General features: G+C 42.2%; 1 protein-coding gene and 1 long non-coding RNA gene across 2 annotated transcripts in view; one reads left to right on the top strand and one right to left on the bottom strand.

The window, feature by feature from the left end:
- The window catches only part of LOC107595976 (integrin alpha-X-like), a 112,856-nt gene that overhangs the window by 18,164 nt on the left and 68,934 nt on the right, over window positions 1–25,758 (bottom strand). The window contains exons 11-20 of the mRNA XM_016286571.1: window positions 23,444–23,579; window positions 22,174–22,322; window positions 21,879–22,004; window positions 21,465–21,671; window positions 18,784–18,914; window positions 3,703–3,863; window positions 3,397–3,563; window positions 3,082–3,210; window positions 2,548–2,621; window positions 2,035–2,167 (exon numbers count right to left, since the gene is read on the bottom strand). Coding sequence (XP_016142057.1) covers window positions 2,035–2,167; window positions 2,548–2,621; window positions 3,082–3,210; window positions 3,397–3,563; window positions 3,703–3,863; window positions 18,784–18,914; window positions 21,465–21,671; window positions 21,879–22,004; window positions 22,174–22,322; window positions 23,444–23,579 — 1,413 coding nt within the window. The remainder of the gene's footprint in view (window positions 1–2,034; window positions 2,168–2,547; window positions 2,622–3,081; window positions 3,211–3,396; window positions 3,564–3,702; window positions 3,864–18,783; window positions 18,915–21,464; window positions 21,672–21,878; window positions 22,005–22,173; window positions 22,323–23,443; window positions 23,580–25,758) is intronic.
- Window positions 685–15,828, top strand: LOC107595977 (uncharacterized). The gene is made up of 4 exons (XR_001610324.1): window positions 685–1,023; window positions 7,719–8,480; window positions 10,121–10,180; window positions 15,395–15,828. It is a non-coding gene; the product is annotated as an uncharacterized lncRNA (long non-coding RNA).

Raw genomic sequence — 25,758 nt, 5'->3', positions numbered from 1 at the left:
TGCTTTCTAAACTCTCTGGCCTCTTACAATCTACACCCATAGTCGAACCTAGTTACATGTTAGGAGTTGACATAATGGGCCCATTTCCCAAAAGTAATAAACAAAATGAATATCTTTTGGTCATTGTGGATTACTGCTCCAAGTGGGTGGAGATGTTTCCTCTCAGGTCAGCAAAGACTCCTCAGATCGCACGAATATTGGTGGAAAAGATCTTTACTCGATGGGGAACATCAGCATATTTAGTGTCCGATCGTGGCACTCAGTTCACCTCTCAGTTGCTTGCACTAGTCTGTAAACAGTGGATGGTGATTCAAAAATTAACAACGGCTTATCATCCCTAGACCAATCTCACTGAACGAGTAAATGGGAATCTGAAGATGATGATTGCCTCCTATGTAGGAGCCCACCACAGACTCTGGGACAAATGGATCCCTGAATTCAGATATGCCATCAAATCTGCCTACCATGAGAGTATTGGTATCACCCCAGCTAAAGTGGCACTTGGAAGTAAACTCAAGAGACCTATGCAACGGGCAGTCCAGAGACCACCAGATCCTAATCACCCTGCCTATTCCACACTTGACAAGCAGAAAGAATTCTTAACTATCATCAGGGATAATGTGGAACGAGCCCAAGCCAAGCAAAATAAATATTATGATCAACATCGTAAGCAAACCAATTTCCAGGAGGGAGATGTGGTTTGGGTACGGGCTCATCCCCAATCCAAAGCTGACGATGGCTTTACAGCAAAGCTATCAGCCAAGTGGAAGGGTCCAGCTAGGGTTAAGAAAAAATTAGGGCCTGTGAACTATGCTGTTGTTTTTCTATCTGATTCTGTTACATTCAGATATTATGTTCTGCCTCACCATTAGGGGGTGCTAAGCTTTTATTCAGACTATTTATTCAGGTAGATAGTATGAAGAAGTCAGCTTGTGTTTGGGAGAGGAAGCAATGGTTTCCTCACGCTCGCATTTCAGAAGCTGACGGTTCTAAGATCGAGGATTTGTTTCCCTGTGTCCATCTGTAAGTGTTCACTGTTCATTTTATAATGTGTTATGTTTGTTGGAATGTAGTTAGCTTGTAACGTTGTATATAGATTGTTTGGAGGTGCATGCTAATAGTAGCACAGTATTTGTTTTTTGATAGATGGACCTTTTATGACTAACAGACTTTTATAGTCACGAAACGGAGTCATGTGGAACTGTTTCCAGCACGGCCTTTGGAATTGTGAATGTCTTGCGTGTTAAGCATATGCTTTTACGCAGTGGACTCTCATGTGTTCTTCATGGAAGCTTTGTGGATATCACAGATTTGGATATCATTATTTTTTTCCCTTTGACTGCTATCGACTCACCGGGAACTTTGTCACATAAATGGACATTATCAGCGATCATCGGTATCTTCGTCTACTTTCAGCTAAGTTTGTTCTACTTACAAACATATTTCATGTTGTTCCAACTCAGCATGCCTGGCCTAAAGACATAAAACCCATAAGGTTCATTGGCATTCATTCCTTGGTTGTTGTTTTTTTTCCTTTTGCTTTGCCTATTTTCAAATTGTCTTTTCTTTTGTTTATTTTGAGCTTTGTAAATATTCATCTGAGGTAAACTGCATCCATATAAAGTATATTCATTCTTTCTGCATTTTTGTGCCTAAACATTTTGTGATTATCTTAACCTGTTTCAATATTAACCTTAAACCTGCTTATAACAAAGTGTTAATCGTGTTAAGGAACTATTTTGGATTCCCCTTTTTTAATGTATAACTCACGCCTAAATTGGGTAGCGGTTATAAGCTCCGTTGACGAGCCATTGGTTCGTTTTTATTTCACTGCACGAACCAATGGCCGTGCAGTTACACTGTGTTATTGAAAAGGCTTCAGTCATCTGAGAAAAAGGAGTTTTCCCCATAGCGTCTTAGCAGACACAGTACGAGTGAAGTATCGTTAGGGAACTTATTATTGCCACTATACCTATGTAGTAAGAAAAAGTTTGTAGATTGGTTTTAAGGAAACTTGTTTAAAGAATATCTCACTGTTTTGACGCGGGTGAAGGAGAGGATGGTAGGATGATAAAGGAAAAGCTCTGTATCCGTGGAATCTTCTCCGTTATTGGATACCTCCACTGAAAGAATCACTGGGTAACCAGCAGTACTCACTACAGTATCACTGGTGCACAGATAAAAGATACAGAGTCATATATATATATATATATATATATATATATATCAATTTCCCCCCCCCTGAGGAGGAACTGCCTGCTGCCAGTAAATACTGTTTTGATGGCTTAACTTCATTCACATGTAAAATGCCAGATTGGAGATTTATTGTAATTACTGTATTTTTACTGTTTTACTTACATATTTTTGGCAAAGTATAGATGTACAATACTGGCCATTGTATTTATCACACATAACATAAATAATGACTTGTATTGGCCAACTATTTGTATTTTATCAGTATTGGCCATATGTGGCCATATGTCCATATTTATATATTGGTCTCTTTAAGAAATCTATAACAAAAGTGAAATGTAATTGTAGACTAACCTCATAAAAGAGAGAGACACATTTAAATCTGATATACACACATGATCTTCCCCACACACTTTCTCCAGAACCACCTGAAAAACACAAACATGTTCACTAATAAGGTAACACAGTAAACCATTATGGTAAGATGGGGGTAGATGCCCAACTTACATACACATTTAGATTTAAGTTTAGCATGTGAACTATGATGATGCATTATAGGAAATAAAAATAAACATTTGGTAATTTATTTGTTATAGCACAAAATGTAAAATAGTAACAGTGGGGTAAGATGCTTTGATAAGGCTTGCTTTGATAAGACAATACAATGTCATATATCACTATTTTCCACAGACAAAAAAAATAAATCAATTAACATCAAAACTGTTTTGACTGACTAAATTCACAAATGTTGATTTTCAGATAAAATGACAAAATTAAAAATGGTGTAGTCATTCATCAAAAGTGCTGAGATGAGATTTTGAGACATCTATGGTCAAGAGAAAAAATGAAGGTGGGGGAAGGGGGGGGGGGGTATTATACCACACACACCATGTCTGTAAATGCAGGCCAGCAGTCAGGGCTCAGCACTGGCCTTAAGCCTCCTGTTCCTGGAATAACTTCTGTTGTTACTTTCATCCTCCCAGAGAGAGGGACTTCATGGTAGTCGGAAATACACTCCTGTTGTGAACACACAACATATACACAAAAAGAAAATATTGTTTTCCCACAATACATTGTCAATACACTGTTCTGTATTTTTTGTATTTTACATTAAAAAGCCCTTACTTATATGACTTTTTTTCATGTCTTTTGATGCAAGATTTTATGACATACAATCATATTTTGTGTCTTTTTCACACTGACCGGGATGCTGATGTACAGAGTAGTGCAGACAGGGGATATGCTACTCAGGTTGCCGTTGAGGGTCCAGAGAAATGAGGCTGATCTGGGACCAAATAACAGTCGAGGAGCTCTGGCCCAAGGGTCCAGCTTTAGCTCCAGAGCCACTGACACCACAGAACCAAAAGGACCTGAATCAATTATATGTATATACACTGTCAATTTTTTTTATAGGTATACAGTACATACAGAACAGTGTGTTATGCATTGTGGGAAAACAAAGATTCTTCATGAAGTTCAATATTTTCTCTCTTTCTCTGAATAACTTACCTTGTATATCACCCTTGACAATCTCTTTTACAGTCATACAGATTGTAACTGTGGCAACAGGGGTGTTGAGACCGAGGGGGGCGGAGCAATGAAAGAATTTCTGATGGATGATTGGTGGATCAACAGTGACATTTATAGGCAAACATATGACAGGCTGAGACCTGTTAAAATGTGACAGAAAATAAATGAGATTTTTGTGCAGGGAAACTTTTCCACATTTGTGATGTTTTCTTTGGAATGTTATGGTTAATAATTTTTCATTAAAACTGAAAAATATAAAAGTATTATTAACATTCTAACTAAAAGTATTTTTCCCTGATTTAATTCAGCAGCTCACCCATCTCCCAAGCTAGGCTGACATAGGGTATGTTAAGTAAACATTTATTTGTTTTTTTCCCTTTTCTGTTTCTCAAAGGATATACTCTTTTGCAAGCTGGTTGTGATGGAGTCTCCATGTCACCCTTTTCATCATCTGTTTCTCCGACCTCTCCTCTTGAGTATGACACATCAACTTTTCCCCGTCCTGCTCCTTGCTCATCTACCTCCTCTGGATCCACATTATTCAGAATCACCGTGTCCCCCGGATGATATTCTGACTGTAGACGCCTACTGTCGTTTCGACTCTTTCTGTCGACTGGCACTCTAAAAAGGCTTCTCCAATCATCTTCACCATCTGAACTGTCACAATGTGTTAGTTTTTGCTATGTTGATGTTTTTTCCAACCTTGCCTTTTTTCTTGTTCTCCTTTCCAGGTCTTCCAGGTAGGTGTTTTTTCTACAAGCAAGTAGTCACACGGTAGCAACAAGTTTCTGTGCAGTGTTCTTGTTTTTCCTTTCCCATTTTCAGGTCGAACTTCATATACTGGACTATCCTGGTACTTCCTCTGAGTGACAAGGTAAACATGCTCTTAACAGAATGGTCTGAGCTTTCCGGGTCTGCCTTTCTCCTTAAAGTTACGGACTAGTACTCTATTACCAGGGAACAATTCAGCTCTCTGCACCTTCTTGTCATGCAAAGCTTTTGCTCTTTCCTTCTCTCTGTGTGACACTCTAGAGGCTAATTCATAATATTCCATCATTCTCTTCCTCCAGCCCTCAGCATAGTCATGGTAAGAGGAGCTTTGGTCCTTCACTGGAAATATCAAACTTAATATCAAAGGGCAATCTGGGCATACGGCCGAACAGGAGATAATAGGGTGCAAAGCCCATCGCTTCATTTCTTGTACATTTGCCAGTGATGACTTCCAATTGGTTTTGGTGGTCTCAGGTAAGGTCCTCAGCATTGTGAGCAAAGTTCAGTTAAACCGCTCAACTTGCCCATTCCCCTGCGGGTGATACGGTGGTGTATGGGAACCTTGCACACCACTGTACTGCTGTAGCTTTGCAAACAGATTGTCGAAATCCATGCCTTGATCATGGGGCAGTTTTATTGGGAACCCAAACCTCAAAACAAAGTCTCTGAACACTTTCTCTGCAGCTGTCTTAGCACTCTTGTTTCTGTGAGAATATGCATGAGTGAACCATGTAAAGTGGTCCATCACAACTAAAATGTATTCATAATCTCCTTTACACTTCTCTAGATGTAAAAAATATAAGTGATGGTGATTTTGGTCAGAGGAGTTCAGGTCACCTTGTTTGGACACTTGCTTCTCAGGCAACTGCAAATACTGTGACGTAGTATTCCACTTCTCTTCTCTTTACATGTAAAATCGATCCCTGATCAAGTTCAGCACTCCTTCTGCCCCTAAGTGGCCCATGTCTTGATGTAACTCCTTAAAAACAAGCTTGTGATGATTTTTTTTGGCAGAACCAGCTGATGATTGGTTGCTGTTTTTCAGAACAAGAGACCATGTTCATCCAAGTATAATCTGGCTTTTTCCCTCATCAGTCCCCAAGCCTCTTTGCCTTGGCTCCTGTTTTTGGGCCGTGATTTTGATTTGAGACACATCAAGACTTCTTTTGACTTCTTTGAGCAGCTTCTACTCCTGTTCTCCGACAGTGCTGATTTAATGGTAAGTGGACACAAACATGGGCCTCTCTCCTGATTTTGTACCATCACTGACTGAGTTATACTAACCATGACATCAGGGTGAACTTCTTTCGAGCGGGTTTCATGTACTGTTCCATTGACAACAACATGATAGATGGGCGTGAGATGATGACATCACATATGTGAGAGGGTTATTATCTGTGTACACAGTAAATGATGGTGCATGGTAAACATAATCTCAAAACCACCCATGTATGGCCCACTTCATGGTCAAAAACTCCAACTTTCCAGAGTATTATTCTTTTGGGAGGTTCTTGGGAGGCTCTTGATCCGCATGCAATCACCACTAACTTGCCTCCTTGCCTTTGATACCGCACTGTGCCGAGGCCTTCCTGTAATGCGTCACAGTGGAGTACAAAGGGTTAAATCAGAACTGGATACCCCAGCATGGTTGGATTGGATAGGCAGTCAATAAACTCATAGAGGTCCTTTTGATGCTCATCTGTCCACGTGACTGGATATGAAGATGCAAGCCATCCCTGGTGACTTTTCCCCTTGCCCTTCCGCTGTGGCAGTACTCTTTATATGCGTCTCACTGAATTGATAACACCAAAAAAAAGGTGCGGCCTTGTGGGAAACTTTCTCAATGTATGGCTGGTAGTAAGAGAAATCCTAATAACTTTCTCACCTCACCAACTGTCTTAGGAGTCCTCTCCTTCAGTACTTAGACTGGAGCAATGTCAGCCGGGTCCATCGTGAACCCTTCTTTGGTCACCAGCCTCCCTGGGAATCGTACCAGAGTTCAGTACACTTCACATTTTCATGGTGTTAGCTTAACACCATGTTTCTGATAAGACTGCAACACCTTTCTAAGGTCCTGAAGATGATTATTGAATGTTTTTGAACTAGGTTATCATCTAAATAAGGTTGACATACCTCATCACGCAGCTCTCTCAAGCACTCCTCCATGCTGCTTTGAAATTTGGCAGGTGCATTTGACAATCAAAAAGGGACTCTCAGCCATTCATATAATCCCCACAGTGTTATGAACACAGTGAGAGGTCGGCTGGATTCCTCTGCAAACCCCTGGTGATAGGCTTTGCCTTGATCGAGGACTGAAAACCAGGTGCTGCCAACCAAGCTGTCAAGCATGTCCTGTATACGAGGTATGGGGTGTCTATCTAGAATGTATTTCTTATTTAACTGCCGGGTAGTCGCAGCAGAGGTGGAGAGTTCCATCTTTCTTATACACACAGACTACCATTGAAGAGTATGGTGGCTTTGATCTTGTAATCCATCCCTTATTCAACAGATCCCCTAGGTATTCTTTAACCTCTTTGTGCAGTGGCTTCGGGACAGACATGTATGTGTGCTTCATGGGTGTGGTATAATGGAGGAGAATTTTTAGCTGGAGAGATGGAATGCATCCCACATCGCTGTCATCACAGGCAAAAGCCCCACTCTCCTCCCTTAAAAGCTGTTTTACTGTCTGTTGCTGTTCAGGTGTTAGATGGTCAACATGAACAGGAGGGTCCCATAAGCCTTTCCCTTGGGTTGTTAGCGTCGCCGCAGCATTTTCTGTAGATTAAATAACTTGTTTACTGTCTTTAAGAGGCAGGCTTTGAGTGGTGAGTGCAGTAGTCTTGCATGCACTCTCTCACTGGGCTGTTACTGGTCTCAACTCAACTGGGTAGATGGCCTTTACTCGCTGTATATGGCCCAGAACTGCACATGGAGGCAGCTCAATGTCATGGACAGTATCGTTAATCACAGGAATGCAGATGCGTGAACAGGTCCTTCTCTGGAGGCGGACAACGTTTTCCTCCACCCTCAATCAGTCTGGCCACTGTGCGCACTCATCCAGCACAAACAGGGTATCTTGGTCAGATAATAAAGGGCCAGTTTTGATGCAACCTTTACCAGTTCTAACCTTTTTAACTGGAATTTTTTATTTCTGACTTTCCTTACTCCATCACTGCACCCATCATCCTGACTTCAAGTTCAGTAAAACCTATGCTTTCTTACAGTCGCAGGACAGGGAAGTACTCATGGCTTTGGTTGTTACACTGGCAGGCTGCTCGACACCATTGTTCAGAAGATACTCAATGACATTTTACCCAATAATGGGCTCCTCTGCCACCCCATCATCACCAGATACTAATACAGGTACCTCCAATTCCAGCGGTGTGGCTTTGTCTGTTTCCAGCTTAAAAGTCACTTCGACCCAGCTTTCAAATCGGATGACTGTTTGATTTACTGCTCGACCGGTGAGATTTACAGGACCTAGGATCTCTTCAAGGTTGGTACACAGTGGTGTGTGGGAAGTGTTCTTTTCTCCACTTTTCATTCATTAGACAGACTTGTGAGCCAGCATCCCATAATACTTGCATTGCCACACCATCGAAGAAACAGTTCACCATACATTTCTCTCCAATCAAATTCAGCAACTGTGCATTGTGTTTGGTGGATAACTGATTAGCACTTACTGATCTGATCAGCTGTAGGTAGCTTTCCTTCTGCTTCGCTGTTTCTCAGGCTTCCAACTGCTTAATGCTGTCTTACAAGAGTACATTTTGATGTTTCGGCCACTGTGATGATGTTGTGTGAGCTGTTATCGTCATACTGTTAGCTGAGTTCCCGCTTTCTGTTCTTCCTGCAGGTGGTCCCCTACACCCTCTGGATAGATGCCCACTTTGCCCACATTTAAAACAGTGGTCACACTGGTCACCTCTACCATGCTCCTGACACCCACAGCATCCCCGTTTCCTTTCTCGGTGCTGTGTGGAATGGTAAATAATCATCACTTTCCTCATTTCTCCAGTCTCCTCTTTCAGCTGCTTGATGGTCTCATAGAGCTCGGAGTCTTTCTTGCCCATGACCTGTGGTATTTTCAAAGCTTTTACTTGTGTGTGTGTGTGTGTGTGTGTGTGTGGACTGTTCTTTACCTGTGATAACCTGAAGCATTCTCTCTTGACCTTGATGTAGTTCTGCCTGGATCTCAGTGACTTTAGTCTCTTTGATGTGGGCATTTTTCTTGAACTTTTGCTGTCGTTACCACTCGAGGCTTGCAGCTTTGTTCATCTTTGTGAGGAGAACTTCATCCGTGACTGTAGGATCATCAAGGCAGACTTTAAGTTGGTATTTAATGTGATCGTTTGACAGTGCACGTAGGAATCTCCTCTGTATGAGATCAGGACTGTATGATTCTTCTCCATCCGGCTCTCAAGCAGCTGCTTGAGAACAAGCAAGAAAGATTAATTACAAGAAAGAACAGTCTTTCTTTTAATTAAATAGCTTGGAAGAGGAATTTTTGTGGTGAATCACGACTCTCTTGAGTTATGTTTATCAGTCTATGATACAGGTTGGTTGAACTTTCTTCCTTGACTATGACGCCACCATCTTGTACCGTGCGGTCACTTTGTTGCGTTATCTCACTGGCAAACTCCAACAGATCTTTCACATGTTGACTGGTCACGTCATCATCTGTTTCTTTAATATTCTCTACTGCTTCACTTATTAATCTGATCAGCGAGTGTCGTTTACTCTGTCCCTCTGACAACAGTTTTGCATACACACACACCTCGTGCAGTTGATTAAGCTGCAGCCGGAGCAATGCCTCGCTCAGTCGGTCTTGCAGTTGCTCCATGTCCATGCTCAGGTTCATCACAACTCGGACTCAAAACAGCACTGCTGATCCCATCCTCATTGCCAGTATTTTGTAGCACACTTGAAGGCAATAAGCGTGTGATTTAGTTAGGTTCTTTTGTTTATTCAGCCAACATTTTCTCGATCATATACAGATCCCGCCACAGCTCCGTTCAACACAACACAGTACTCATAGGCTGCGTTGCAGTTTACTTTTAGACATGCACTCGCGAACTTCCCTAAGCACTTCACCAATTTGAAGTGCATTCCACTTCGTCAAGCAGACGAGGGAAGTTTACATGGACATAACCTCGACACCTCGATTTTGACCGAGGGAGGGAGTCTGCTTCATATGCACACTTCAGGCCGCTCTATAGACCACAATGCAACATGACTATGACGTAATCGCAGATCGCATTTAAATTATCCCCACCACAAACAACTCTATAATATATAAATTTATAACAGCCCAAGCATACCTATATACATATAGAATGCTGCACCAAACAAATTCGTAAGGGGAAAAATGTAAACATTAAACCAATTCCACAACGGATTCTAACTGATCAAGGGCTTAGGACATTCTATTTCAGCCCATTCTAAGGGTTCAGCAAGTAGTGGGCACTCATGCAACGTAATCAATGAAGTACATCCAAGTAAATGAGACGGAGGGAAGTTAGCAAGTGAAGGGCACAAAAAATGGACTGGACTGGAATGGACTAGCCATAGTTTCCTAAAAAAACTTAGCGTGAACTACTACTAATATTTCTCTTTTCTCTTTCAGGTCTACTCTAGGGGTTCTCCATCTGGCTACTGCCACCCACTGGACACCCATCGCCTAGCTGTGAGTATGCAAAAATATGTACATGCACTGAATAATTGAACATAAATTAAACAATTATCGAACAGACATTACAAAGAAAATGCGGGGGCCTAGCTTTTTATACAAAAATTATCTATCAAGCCTTTAATATAAAATTAATATAACAATATATTCTAGATTTCCCCACACATGACACAAAAACAGTATTATTTATACAATTATAGTGGATTTGGGCGTCCGCCATGACACTCGTTATGAGAAATGCTGCAAGCGGAGTGATACAAAAGGTGAAGCGGTTCCCATGGCGATATTGGATGAATATCTCATGGGTGGAAAGATCAGATATGAGGACCAGAAAGAACTGTTGTATAAAAGTACATATGAAACTAAAATGTTTGTGTGACAGCTCCAGCTCTCCAACAAGCAGTATATGTCAGCATCTGAATTGGCTCGCTTTCTCTGTCAGCGGTGAGGTATTCACGTGAAAAATGCAGGGAAATAGTTAGGCTGACAGAGAAGATTTCAGAACTAGAGACACGCATCCAAACTTTAATTGAAGATAGTAAGAATAAGAGGGCCTTAGATACAGCTTTGGATGTGACTAGCTTAGCGAGTCTCATACATTGTTCGGTTCCAGTTGCAGAGACCCCCACAGCAGGGAGATTGGTACCACTTTTCCACTGGGGCTAGTGCCGGAGCTAGAGACAGTGCTCGGCCAAGAGTGGCACTCATTCAGAACTGGCTCAAGTTTCCACTGGCGGGGAGGGGATGCTTCTACCTCAGAACTGCTGAACTGACATATGTTACTGTTGTCAATTTACCTGAACCCATGACAGCTTTTAAAAATGGCACCCTTCAAACTGTGGTTTGTAGTGGAAACTCTGCCTACTGACATCATAGGTTCCCTTGTGCGAGACCAGCAAGCTTTCGGGGCCAGTTCGGAACCAGGATCTGGGCACTGGCCCAGGATTTTTTTGAGTGGAAAAGCGCAGCCTGGTTCCCAATTGGGCTCTGGCTCCGGCACTAGCCCCAGTGGAAAAGTGGTATGGGTAACTGTGAGGCGGCATAGTCGCGGGACAAAACACTGCCCTTTCGTTCCGATCAAAACATTAAATTGGTTCTCCCCACTCTGTGAAACCTAATGAAATTGCCCTAGTTATTGGTGATTCTATTAAACGTGAAAATAGAGACACCAGCCACCATAATCCAATGTTTACCAGGAGCCAGAGCACCTGACATCTTGGCAAATTTAAAAGTGCTGGCTAATGCTAAACATAAATTCAGTAAGATTGTTATTCATGTCTGCACTAATGATGTTCAACTTCGCCAGTTGGAGATCTCTAAAAAAAAAAGATTGAAGAGGTGTGTGAACTTGCAAGTACGATGTCAGACCCTGTAATATGCTCTGGTCCCCTCCCTGCTTACTGCGGTGACAAAATACATAGCAGACTGTCATCACTCAATGGCTGGATGTCTAAGTGGTTCCCACAGAATAACATAAGTTTCATAGACAAATGGATGAGTATGTGATGGTCTTCATACCTCTAGGGGTGGTGCTGTTCTTCTCTCTAAAAATATGGCACATAGTCTCAGAGTTTTTATGTCACTGACTAGGGCCCAGGTCAGGAAGCAGACAGACTGGCTAAACTTCCTCCTACAGAAACGTCTGCTAGCCACCTGATGTCACAGAAGTCGGTTAGTTCTCAGCACATAGAGACTCCTACACCTAGATATCATACTATAGAGACTGTGTCTGTTCCCCGAACTAGCAAATACAAAAAAAACCCTCCAAACCAATTTAAGATCATTTATCATTTATTTATGATCACAGTTCAAAACCTAGATGTGCTCTGTTTAACAGAAACCTAGCTAAAACCAGATGATTACATTACTTTAAATGAGTCTAACCCCCAAGATTACTGTTATAAACATGAGCCGCATCCAAAAGGTAAAGGGGAGGTGTTGCTACAATTTATAGTCATATTTTCAGTATTTCTCAGAGGTCTGATTTAAAGTATATTTAGTTTGAAGTAATGGTGCTTTATGTAACATTATCTAGTGTAATAAGTGTTAATGATAGTGGCAAGGGAGGTGTGGTGCAGCAAAGTCTACGGCAAGAGAGAGAGTCGGAAGACTGGCGGTGAGTAAGTGCGCCAAGGGCCAATTGACAAACACCTGTGTCTTATCGCAGTAATTGGCATGAAGAGACTGGATAAAGCCACAAATAATGAGAGAGAGAGAGAGAGAGAGAGATGCTGGACGGAGGACTCGTGGTCGAGAGACTGAGAAATGCTGCTGTTGAATAACTAAACATTACCACACTGATGCCGAAACCCGAGAGGAAGAAGGATCACCGCCGCCATTATGCAGTCCTCACCAGGATTGCCATTTGGGGAAGTCATCAATTCGCTCGCGGGACTTCACCAAGAACATCATCAAGCGCTCCAGGACATGAGGGAGGATCAGGAGTGATCCTTCCAATCCCTCGTCCGGACTGCGAGCTTTTCTGGAGCTGGATGGACTGGGAGGTACGTGCTGGAGGGTCTGCATCAAGCCCTGCCGCTCCCCCACACCTGCCGCTGGCCAAGATGGAGCCACTTGATGATCCAGAGGCAAAGAAAGCAGAGGCATCCGGGTGACCCCAATCAACCTGGACGGTGCGGCTGATTTCACTGCTGATAGGGGATGTGCAGGTAGCGGCCCAGCAACTGCCAGTACAATCAGAATCTGATTGTCGCCTGATTTGAAACCTCAAACGAGCCATCCTTCAGCGGGTTTTGCTCAGCCCAGAGCAAAATCGCTAGCGGTTCCTGTCGCTGAATCTGGGTGAAAATGGATGACCTTTTGTGATGGCTCAGCACCTCTGGGACGCATGCCACAAATGGCTGCTGGCCGGGGAAAGCGACTTCGACCAGATCATTGACCAGGTGGTACTGGAGCAATTCATCCAATAGACCCGAGTGGGTCCAGTGCCACCGTCCATCGTCGATGAACCTGGCCATCCAACTGGCAGAGGACCAGATAGCGGCGTGCCCCGGGGTCGGTGGAACATTACCATCCATCTCTTTCTCACACCCTTACCCTTTGCTTTCTTCCCCTCCTCCTGTTTCTACCTCTACCTCTGACCTGTCCCTAGGTCCCGGTGGAGCGGCCCTCCTTGACTGACAACCAGATGGCCCCAGAGCTCCGCCCAGGGGGCTGGGTGAGACAAATATGCAACCGGCATCATCTCCGGCGCCGCCGTTCTCTCCTCGCCAATTCTTTTCCCCTGGAACAGTCTCAAGATGAGATGCTTAAAAATGCTTTTGAACAGGTCTGTTCCATCGACAGTCAGCTTTTCCAACTGACTCGTCTGTCCTCCTATCCTTATTTTGCTATTATAAAAGATAGGTTGTTTCGAGTGACCCAAGACACTCAAACAAAAGAGGAAACAACCCAGCTGTTAGTACCAAAAATCCGGCAGGAAATGCTCTTCCAGTTTTTGTTTAATCTCTCGAGTGGGAATTCCAAAGGAAATTTTCACTGACCAGGGCACGGCGTTTATATCACGTACTTTATGTGAGCTATACGAGTTAATAGGCATTAAATTGATTTGCACCAGTGTCTATCAACCACAAACAGAGGGGTTGGTGGAACGATTTAATCGCACGTTGAAAATAACGATTCATAAGTTTGTACACGAAGACGCCAAAAATTGGGATAGGCGGCTGGAACCCCTCTTGTTCGCTGTGCACGAGGTTCCGCAAGCCTCCACAGGCTTTGAGCTTCTCTATGGATGTCAGCCCCGCGGGGTGTTAGACGTACTGAGAGAAACTTGGGAGAAGGGGCCTCAAAATGAAATTCAGTATGTGATGGACCTGAGAACAAAACTCCACACTTTGGGGCGGCTCTCAATGGAGAATTTGTTACAAGCCCAGGAACGACAAAGCTGGCTGTACAACAGGGGACAAATCTCCGTAAATTTACACCGGGAGATAAAGTACTTGTATTGCTCCCTATGTCTAGTTCCAAATTGCTTTCCAAGTGGCAAGGACCGTTTGAGGTCACACGGCAAGTTGGAGATCTCAATTATAAGGTAGTGTGAACAGACAGGTGCAGGGCACGTCATATATACCACCTTCATCTTTTAAAAAATGGAATGAGGAGGAATCAGTGATGCTGGCGACGACGGTGAGCAGGGAGGATGATATCGGCCCAGAAGTGAACACCAAAACTCAATCTGGCTCAGGGACGAGATCACCTCTCATACTCGCAACTCACTGACATAGCCCAGTTGCAATCAGATTTTGCGGATGTGTTCTCGCCCCTGCCTGGTCAAACGAAACTCATTCAGCACCATACTGAGACAGAGCCAGGCGTGGTGGTGCACAGCTGGCCATCTAATTTGCTTGAACATAAGAAAAAAGTTGTTCAGACAGAATTAGAGGCGATGCTAGATATGGGAATAATAGAGGAATCCCACAGTGATTAGGTGAGCCCGATAGTTTTAGTTCCGAAAACGGATGGCTCGGTACGATTCTGTGTGGATTATCGCAAGGTGAATGCAGTGTCGAAATTCAACACTTATACAATACCGTGGGTGGACGAGTTGCTTGATCGGCTTAGGACCGCTTGTTTTTATTCGACACTGGATTAAACTAAAGGATATTGGCAGATTCCCTTATCGCCTATGTCCAAAGAAAAAACACAACGCCATTTGGATTACACCAATTTGTCACACTTCCATTCGAGTTGTTCGGGGCACCGGCTACTTTTCAGAGCCTGATGGATAAAATCCTCCGGCTGCATTCTACATATGCCGCTGCCTATCTGGATGATATAATCATCTATAGTAATGACTGCCAGTGGCATATGGAACACATCTGGGGCGCTGAGAAGGGCTGGTTTAACTGCCAATCCGAAGAAATGTGCGGTTGGGCGTATGGAGGTTCGGTATCTGGATTTCCACTTAGGTCACAGGCAAGTGCGTCCCCAAATTAATAAGACTGCAGCAATTGCATCGTGCCCGAGACCTAAGACCAAAAAGGAGGTGAGGCAGTTCCTGGCTGGCAGGATACTACAGAAGGTTTGTGCCTAATTATTCAGACCTCAACAGCCTGACTGACCTCACTAAAAGCGCCAGATCCAGTCCAGTGCACAGAGCTGCGTCAGCAGGCTTTTACCCAAGTAAAAGCTGTCCTATGTGACGGACCTCTTTTGCATGCTCCTGACTTTTCTCTCACGTTCTTGTTACAGACAGACGCATCGGACAGGGGGTTCTCCCCGACCTGAGTCAGGCGGTGGGGGTATGTGGCGAGGGGGTGCAGCGAAGTTTACAGCGAGAGAGAGAGAGAGTCAGGAGACTGGCGGTGAGTAAGTGCGTCAAGGGCAAATTGACAAACACCTGTGTCTTATTGCAGTAATTGGCGTGGAGAGACCAGATAAAGCCGTCAGGAACGAGAGAGAGAGATGCTGGATGGAGGACTCGTGGTCGAGTGACTGAGAAATGCTGTTGTGCTACGTCTTGTGAATACTCTGTGTTAGAGCTAGAAGCGCTGAGAGCACGTGCTTTTTGTTAATTGTTGAACTGAATAAATACCACGAGCCTCCGTAACTGACCCTGCCTTCTTCCTTTCCACACACACACATCTGAACATTACCACAATTATAAATCCCTATTGACATTTGTACTGGCTGCTGCATATAGGCCACCAGGGCACCATACAGACTTTATCAAAGAATTTGCTGAATTAGTGCTGGCTGCATATAAAATCTTAATTGTTGGCGATTTTAATATCCATGTAGCTAATGAAAAAGATGCATTAGGATCAGCATTTATAGACATTCTAAACTCTATTGGGGTTAGACAACACGTGACAACCTACTCATTGTCGTAGTCATACTTTAGATTTAATACTATCACACAAAATTGATGTTAATGTCATTGAAATTCTGCAACAGAGCAATGATATTTCAGATCATTATCTAGTCTTGTGTATACTCCATGTAGCTAAAGCTGCAAACTCAACTCCTTGTTACAAATATGGTAGAACCATCACTTCTACCACAAAAGACTGCTTTGTAAATAATTTTTCTGACTTTTCTCAGTTCCTCAGCATAGCCGGTAGCTTCGAAAAACTTGATGTTGTAACAGAAACTATGGACTATCCCTTTACTAGCACTTTAGATATGGTTGCTACTTTACGCTTAAAAAAGATTAAGGAAAACAGTCTGACACTGTGGTATAACAAGCACACTCATGCCCTAAAGAGAGCAGCCCGGAAACTGGAGCGCATCTGGTAGAAAACAAAACTAGAGTTGTTTCGTATTGCATGGAGGGAAAGTACTTCCTCCTACAGAAAAGCCTTAAAAACTGTTAGATCTGCTTATTTTTCATCTGAGAAAACAGACAAAAACCCAGGTATTTATTCAGTACAGTGGCTAAATTAATGAAAAATAAAGCATCACTGACATTTCCCAACAGCACAGCAGTAATGACTTTATGAAGAGATTATTATATTATATATATTCGTCATTGTCATTAGGATATGTCCCAAAAACTCAAACTGGCTGTTATTAAGCCACTCATTAAAAAAAAAAAAGTAGTTAATTACAGACCAATCTCAAATCTCCCTTTTGTGTCAAAGATACTAGAAATGGCAGTATCCTCAAAACTATGTTCCTTTTTAGAGAAAAATGGTATCTGTGAGGATTTCCAGTCAGGATTTAGACCGTATCATAGTACTGAGACTACTCTTATCAGAGTTACAAATGACCTGCTCTTATCATTCGATCGTGGTTGTATCTCTCTATTAGTGCTACTGGATCTTAGTGTTGTGTTAGCACAACATTCTGTTGAATAGACTAGAAAATAATGTTAGCATTATAGTGGAATTGCATTGGCATGGTTCAAATCATACTTATCTGACTGTCATCAATTCGTAGCAGTGAATGATGAGGTATCATATCGATCGCAAGAGTACCACAAGGCTCAGTAATAGGACATTTGCTTTACACTTTACCCTTGGAAGATATCATAAGGAAACATGGTGTTAGCTTTCACTGTTATTCTAATGATACTCAGCTCTACATTTCTTTGCGGCCGACGAAGCATACCAATTTGTAAAACAAAAAGAATGCATAGTTGATAGAAAAAAAACTGGATGACTAGTGATTTCCTACTGCTAAATTCTGAAAAAAAAAGAAAAAAAAACAACAACAGAGGTGTTAAATATCAGACCAAAAACCTCTGCATGTAATAACCCTATGCTATTGGATAGCAATCTTTCCTTTGAAAGTCACGTTTCTAGCATTTGTAAAACCACATTTTTCCATTTTAAGAAATATATCTAAAGTATGACCTATGCTCTCAATGTCAAATGCAGAAATGTTAATTCATGCATTCATGACCTCAAGGTTAGATTATTGAAATGCTTATTGGGTGGTTGCTCTGTGTGCTTAATAAACAAACTCTAGCTGGTCCAAAATGCAGCAGCTAGAGTTCTTACTAGAACTAGGAAGTATGACCATATTAGCCTATGCACTAGCTCCCTATTTAATCATTTTAGCTCCTCAATAATTGAGCAAGCTCTTATCTAATTATAGTCTTACACGTCTCAAAACTCAAGGCCATTTGATAATACCTAGAATATCAAAATCAACTGTGGGTGGTAGATCCTTTCCTATTTAGTGCCCAAATTCTCGAACTATCTACCTAACATTGTTCGGGAGGCAGACACACTCTGTCAGTTTAAATCTAGATTAAAGACTCATCTCTTTAACCTAGCTTACACATAACACACTATCACATTTCTATAATTCAAATCTGTTAAAGGATTGGAGATAAGATCCAGATCAGATGGTCACTGTAGCCACCCAGATCCAGTCCATATCCAGACCAGATGGTGGATCAGCACCTAGAGATGACCTCTACAGCCCTGAATGTCAGCGGAGACCATGTCAACTAGATGTGCCCCAGAGACAGATCCCATGTGAAGACCTCATCACCTCGACGACCATCGGTACAAGACCACAGAACCAGACAAGTCCTCTGCACCTCTGTTGCAGCCTGGAATTAACCCCCCACCCCCAACTGAGCCTGGTTTCTCCCAAGGTTTTTTCTCCATTTCTATCACTGATGGAGTTTTGGTTCCTTGTCATTTTCACCTTTGGCTTGCTTAGTCGGGGACGCTTGACTGATTGCACAGACACTATTGGACGAGAGCTGAACTGGATGATGACATCACTGAATCACCAATGAACTAACTTCAGCTGGGAAAATGACTCTTTGTTATTGTCTTCTTGCATTATCGACACTATTTTCCTGTTTAATACTATAAAGCTGCTTTGACACAATCTGTATTGTATAAAGCACTATATATAAATAAAGACTTGACTTGACTTGAATTAGTGAATGAGCAATTTTAGGCACAGCAAATGACTCATTTTCTGCAAATTATTTTTCTTGAATTGGAATGTGTACAAAGGATTGTAGGATGTGAATGTTACACTGGATGCATCCTTCAAAATATGCCAAAAGAAGTACACAAAATGAAGGCTGCCTTCATGTTAGTATGGCCTTTTCTTCTCTAAGTTGGCAAGAATAAGCTTAAAATACACAGACACATGTAAGCACACACACTTGCCTTAGTACTGTAACTGCACCTCTAGAGCCCACTACTACATCAGTAAGAGCGTCTGAGGTCAGATCTCCCACAGAGTGAAGAGCGACTCCAAAATACTGCAGCCCACCTCCCACAGCTGCTCCACTCACTCTCTACATGTGAAAGAGAGAGAAAAAGAAGGAGAAATGCATATCATTATTTGAGGCTTGTATACCACCCCAGTGTAAAAACCTTATAAAGCAGAAGTGTGCTCTGGTATATAATCATAATCATAGATTATTGCTGGACAGTCTAGATAAAATCTAGATTTCTCTGCTGGAAAATCGATAGCACTTTATTTTACAGTCCTGTTCTGCAAGTACATACTACTGTATGTAATTATTATATTAATTACAACAACTGGGTAATAACTAGGTACTAACCTTAAATCTAGCCTTGACCCATGTAGTTACCTTATATTACCCAGTGCTTTGCACTGCATTTAAGTGCATGTACTGTATATTTAACAAAAAATAAAGAAGAAAAGATAAAAAAAATATACAGTATATATTCCAAAAGGAAATCTATATAAAGCAAGGCTAGGGCCCGGTTTCATAGACAGGGCTTAGCCTAAGCCAGGATTAGGCTATAGTTTAATTAGGACGTTTAAGTAATTTTTATAAACATGCCTTAGAAAAAAGCATTACTGGTGTGCATCTTAAGACAAAACAAAGGCACTGACATGTTTTAAGATCAGTCAGTGAGTGCAAGTGTCACGAATCCGGTCCATGAACTTTCCTTTTCATTGACTCTCGCACCACACAAACTGTTGCATAGCACCCCGGACTACATTTCCCATCATGCATTACTGATTGCACTCAGCACGAATTGCACACACCTGTTTACACTGATTGCACCCAGCTGTTTCATATCACTCCCTCACTATATAACACTCACTCTTATCCCTTCCCTCTGCCGAGTATTGTTTCAGCGTTTATCACTCCCCTAGAGATAGCTACTTTACGGAGCCCTTGTCATTTTCCTAGCCTTAGCCTTAGCCCTAGCCCTAGCCCTAGTCCTTAGCCTTAGCCTTAGCCCTAGTCCTTAGCCTTAGCCCTAGTCGTTTGCCTTAGCCTTAGCCTTAGCCCTAGTCCTTAGCCTTAGCCTTCCCGGTTTCTGATCTTCGCCTGGTTCCCTGGATTCACCCCTTTTGTCTTGCCCCTTTTGATTCTGTCTGCCGATCGTCGACCTGCGCTAGCCCTAGGACTATTCTTGTGTTTTGCCCACCATATACCTGTTTGCCCTCATCTGACCCAGGCCTGCTGTATGACCACGTCTCTGTCTTTATCAAATAAAGCTTGCACATGGATCCGCAAGTCTCACGTCTCGTCAGCCCCGTAACAGCAAGATTCTTACAGTTGAAACAGTTCAGAGTTTTTAGTCTAGGACTAGGCTTAAGCCTTGTCTGGGAAACCGGGGGTAAGTTTGTCCTCTGTGGTCCACAAAGGGGACGTTCCCTTAAAATGTATTTATATGTTCTGTCTGCACTATTTTGTTTTAAATGTCAATGTACAAGTAGTAGACACACTTTTACAATTTTTAATGTGAAATTACAGTATATTCCAGATTAATAATTGCATTACTTTCGCAGTAATTTCACAGTGGGACTTCTCTTGTAAATTTCTTGTAAACAAGCAGCATCATACTGTGTTTCTACAATGCATATGTACTATGAGCATGCATTGCAGCATGAATAGATCATAAATAGAGTTTTTTCATTCTTGCTGGTTTTATTTGTGCTATTGAACTTGTTTTTGGTTCACTTTTAGCAGTTTGTGTTGTTGGTTTATTTTCTAATGTTAGTTTGTTGTAAGTGTTTTTGTTGAGCGTTACCATTGTTGTGTTTTGTATGTCAAGTATTGATGTCACATCATTCAGAGGCGTATCTCAGCAGTTGCTTCACTATTGTGAAAGATCCATCCACAAACTGTTATGAATATGAAATAAGTTACTGATTCATCTTCATGCTCTAGTAATGCTAAAATAAAGTATGCATGTTCATGCAAACAATAGTTTGACTAATTTAAAGTGTGCCGATGAGATTATTTCGTATTCTAGCTTGTCATCATTTTGACAAATGTTTTCATATGTCACAGTTCTGACATGACAAGATCAGAAATTGGAATATGAATATACAAGGTCCAAGATCCCAAACAAATACTAATCACTAATCACCATTATGGTGGCCTCAAAACAATTACAGTAGTAAACAACTAAATTTCTCACAGTGCCACAGTTAAAGACAACTTTATAATGGGAATTCACAGTAAAACAAGAGCAGTAAATGACTGTGATGTTAGCATCATTCTGCTTCTGCATTCAGTTATTTATAAGAAAATGACCCAGCATGCGTTGATTTCACAGTACATTTCTGACTACATTAATTTATTGTAAAATAATACGGTTTAATCCTGTAAATGTTTGGCCTTTTTTTTTTTTACAGTGCAGACTTTGGCTGTTCTACTATGTCATTATCTGGTCCAGTCTGGTCTAGATAGTTGACCAATTGTTAGTGGGGACATGCATGGACTTGTAGACCATCTTATTCAACATGGTTTAAGTGTGCAGACCACTTTGGAATAGCAACAAACTAGCGTGCCCACCTTAAGCTGCTATTTCAGCAGAGGTTGCATAACTACAAATGATTTAAAACTCTCTCTTACCTGACTGTATTCTGTTCTGATACCGCCTCGTTGTCCCAAAAATATGTAAATGGCGCCCTTGCCCTTCTCTTCTTGAGGTGCCCCCACTGCCAACTCTTTAAAGCCATCTCCATTTAGGTCCTGTATGGCTGCCAGTGAAGTACCAAACCGGCCAAACTCATTCCCCACCACCCCACGGAGAGTCGCTGAACAGTTGAGTTCTTGGATCTTGGGAGTTTTATGTAATCATATTAAAAAGTTAAAAGTTGTGATTATGAGGTTAAATGTGCTAAAGCACATGTAAAAAACAGCATTAGCTATGTATGCAAAAAATTGCATTAGCTATGTTTATAGTAATGTGCGCCACACTGTAAATAGTGGTTATTGATCAACTTCTGTATTTATATATCTGTATTGTGTGTGTATTGATCTTACTGTAGTGTTAAGTGGGCATATCCGGACCTCTCCTCCCACTCCATGAGCGTGATATAATGGAGCTCCGACTGCTAACAACTCAGAAACACCAACCACACACAATTCTGCCCCAAAGTATGAGCCCAGCTGCAGAGAGACAAAACAAAAAAAGAAAAGATGAAATGTGCTGGTATATATAAATAAAAGTATTGAAGGAGTCACACAAACACACACTAACTGTGTCAGCCCTAATTAATATATATTATATATAATGTGTATACTGTATATTGTGTATAATGTATAATTAACTTTACACCTGTGATCCGTATATCCTATGACTGATGGTCCAGCTGTGGTTCTGATCGTTCTGTGTAAATCCCAGCACCAGCCCTTTGTGTCTATGCCTTGGCGCTCCCGCAAAGTACACAACATGACCATTTACTGATGCCACAGCAACTGAGTAACCTGAAGCACACAATGTAATTACTTCACCATAAAAACTTTTTTTTTTTAGTGTTTGTGGCATGTTGCAGTATATTCAGGGTTCAATAGTAAGGATGTTCTGGTGACCCAGGGTCTGTGTGATTAGGTTTCAGCCAATAAAAAAAATGATAGTGCTTTTCACAATACACATAGTTTCAAAGCAGATTTTCAGAAAATCCTGATGTTGATGTTTATAATATCTTAATATCTTCTTGTCTTATTGTTCCATTTAGCAGATTAGATGCTGTTTATAACATCTTAATATCGTCATGCATTATACTGTAGTTGCATTTAGCAGATTTAGATTGTCAATGTTTATAATATCTTATTATCTTCATGCCTTATAGTCACAACTAGCGGATCAGAATTGTTTTCTGTCATTTGTTTTCTGTAAATTGTTCTATTATTATTCTGACATACTGATCTCTGGTTTTGTCAGGCTATGAAACAGAATAGCACTGGTTACAGCACGTGTGACATCCGTGGTGATATCTGCAGTATATATAACTGCTCACAAATGCATTTCAGGATATGGAAACATCTGCTGTTACCTGAAAAACAAATGTCTTACCACAAACAGTCTCCACAATGAGACCACTAAACAGAAATAATTCGTCTTATGACTAGAATGAACGCATCATCAAAAACACACATGCTGTAATATTTAAAGTAATTTGGTAAAATTAAAACCAAAATGTGTGGCTAAGTGAAAAACCTTTGTTATGGAGTTTCATATTAAAGAGCACTATTGTTAATGTAAATTCCAGTAATACACAAATGTATTGTGGAGCTTTGACTTTTGGTTAGCTCACTATGATACACAGAGGATACAATGCCATCTGACTCATATTTACACTCTAATTCCATTCTCTTTCCTCCTACTGTAACTTTTTCAGCAGTTGCTATGTGGTTTCTACAATTTGAAGTATAATGTGTGTCCTTAGCATTACTGTACAGCATGTTACCCACAAAAGATTAACATTGAACACAAAATTTTTTTTTTTTAAATGTGGGTATTGAAAGTATGTGCAAGAGTACACCATAAGTAATTATTTGAAAAAAATATATATATTTTTTAAATCAATTAATGAATGGCACCGTACCCAAATAGGAATCTCTAATGTCCTCCTCCATATTTGTGGCATTAATGAATGATGAATTGAGCATTTGATGAGTGAGATCCTGCACTATTCCTCCTGACCAGGAGTATGCCCCAACCGCTCCAAACATCCTTGAACCCTACAGTAACAAAGAGAAATTACACATTATTATTATATAATTTGTTATTGCTATAACTAGGATAACTGTATAGAAAATGCTAAAATCTGCTTGTGAAAGTAGCTGCTTTTACATGGTTTCCTATATAGTCCAAGCTTTTCAAATTCCTTTTATAATAATTTATAATCATTAGTGAATACAGAGTGGTCTAGCCCTTATGCAGTGTACAGGGTATTTCGGGTTCACAATCAAACATTTGCTTAAATTAAAACAATGTTCATCTAAATAATATTAGACTTGATGACTTTTCTCACACTTACTAAATCTACAAAAAAAAAAGAAAAAAAAAACACACTCAGGATGCTCTGGGGTTTTTGACCCCACACAGGAAATGGGGGAGGGGATAAAAATAATACTTAAAAAAAATGCTCACACGCACACACACACACACCTCACCCAACCCCCATTTGTCAAACACAAATCAGCTAAAATGTAGAACGCACACAGATGTAAAGGAGTGACACCATAACACATCCATGATGGAGAACAAATGAAAACACACAAACATACACACAACACAAGGTTTAGATTTGACTTTAATATTACATTATTGTTACTGTTACTTCAGTACAAAAATAAATAAATAAATACTAAACTTCTCACACACAGGGTAACATCAAACAATACCGGACAACAAAAGGAACAGAACGGGGAGTACTTATACTAACTAAACGAGGGAACTAAGTTTATAGTCCATAATGTGACATAACTCCCCCCCTCCCGGAAGGCACAACCTCATGCTGTAGATCGACCAGTGGAGGCAGGGCGGGGGTTCAGGAGGAGGGCGAGGGTCAGGAGAAGGGAGGCAGGCAGATGACCAGGGTGGATCTGACAGAGGAAGGTCGATGGGGCCGATGGAGGGAGGAACCATGGTGGAGGAAAGGCTGATGACTCCAGGGGGCCGACCAACAGCGGCAGAGCAAGGCGGAGAGCCGTTGAGCCAGGCCGACGGGGAGGATCCGCAGGGCCAATGCGGAGCAGATGGCTCAGGCAACCAAGGCGTAGGCGGGGATCCGGAAGGCCGCGGTGGAGCCACAGCAATAGAGGACCAAGGTAGAGCCCAATGGAGCCGGTGGGACGGATCGACGAGGCGCAGCCAGAGGAGTGGAGTCCTGAGGCGATGGCGGGTTGACGACTGACCAAGGCGGAGCCGGGGGTACAAGGGAGCCTGGCGGAGCTGGTGGACTGAAGGGCCACGGTGGAGAGGAGGGAGCTAATAGCCATGGTGGAGCCGCTGGGTCAACGGGCCGAGGAGGAGTCTGGGACTCAGAGTCTGGAGGCGAAGACAAGGGATCCTCCAGCCACAATGATGATGGAGATTGGTAGACCCACGGCGAACCCATCACCATCAGAGATGGTGGGCGGAGGAAGAGCTGACGGGCTGACAGGGGACAGTGGAGGCGGTGGTGAGGATTGATGAAGAGGGGGTGGGAGAGGGAGGCTGGGTGGGAGCTTTGAGCAGTCCAGGGTTCAGGAATGGTGTGTGCTGCCCACACAGACAAGATGGCAATTCCCAGATGGTCATGTACAGGGGAACAACCTCCGTGGTCGCTTCAGGACTGGCAGATAGTTCAGGGCAGAAAGAATTCCAGGCCGACAGACAGTTCAAGACAGACAGACAATTCAAGCACGACCTCCGTGGTCATGACAGGACAGACAGACTGTTCAGACAGTTCAGGGCAGACTAACAGTTCGGGCACTACCTCCATGGACGTGATGGGGCAGACAGACAGTTTAGGGCAGATAGACAGTTCAGACAGTTCAGGGCAGACAAACAGTTAAAAACGGACTCCTTGGCCGTAACAAGACAGACAGAGATTTCAGACGATGACAGAAAACTGGGAAATTCTGAATAAAAGTCCTGCCTCAGTTCACCCTCAGCAGTGGTACAGTGGGCGGGGTATTCCTCCATGTCCTCGCTCTCCACTGTATCATCCCTTGTTGCCGGCTCTCACACCTGGTCAGACGATCCGTGAGGCTCTGGCTCCGGGGCGATCCTTAGCTCTGTCGTTCCGTCGAAGGTGGCAAAATTCCCTTGAGGTCCACATCCAGACAACCGCGCTCTGCATGCGGTGTTCAGGCTCGTTATGTAGAACGAGCAGAGCGTGTCGTCCGGGTAGCTGGTACTGTTGGCGATCTC

Source organism: Sinocyclocheilus grahami, unplaced genomic scaffold, assembly GCF_001515645.1.
Source record: "Sinocyclocheilus grahami isolate Dianchi unplaced genomic scaffold, SAMN03320097.WGS_v1.1 scaffold212.1, whole genome shotgun sequence".
NCBI classification, from domain to species: Eukaryota; Metazoa; Chordata; class Actinopteri; order Cypriniformes; family Cyprinidae; genus Sinocyclocheilus; species Sinocyclocheilus grahami.
The sequence above is the reverse complement of the archived record's forward strand: the minus strand, read 5'-3'. Positions and strand labels throughout refer to the sequence as shown.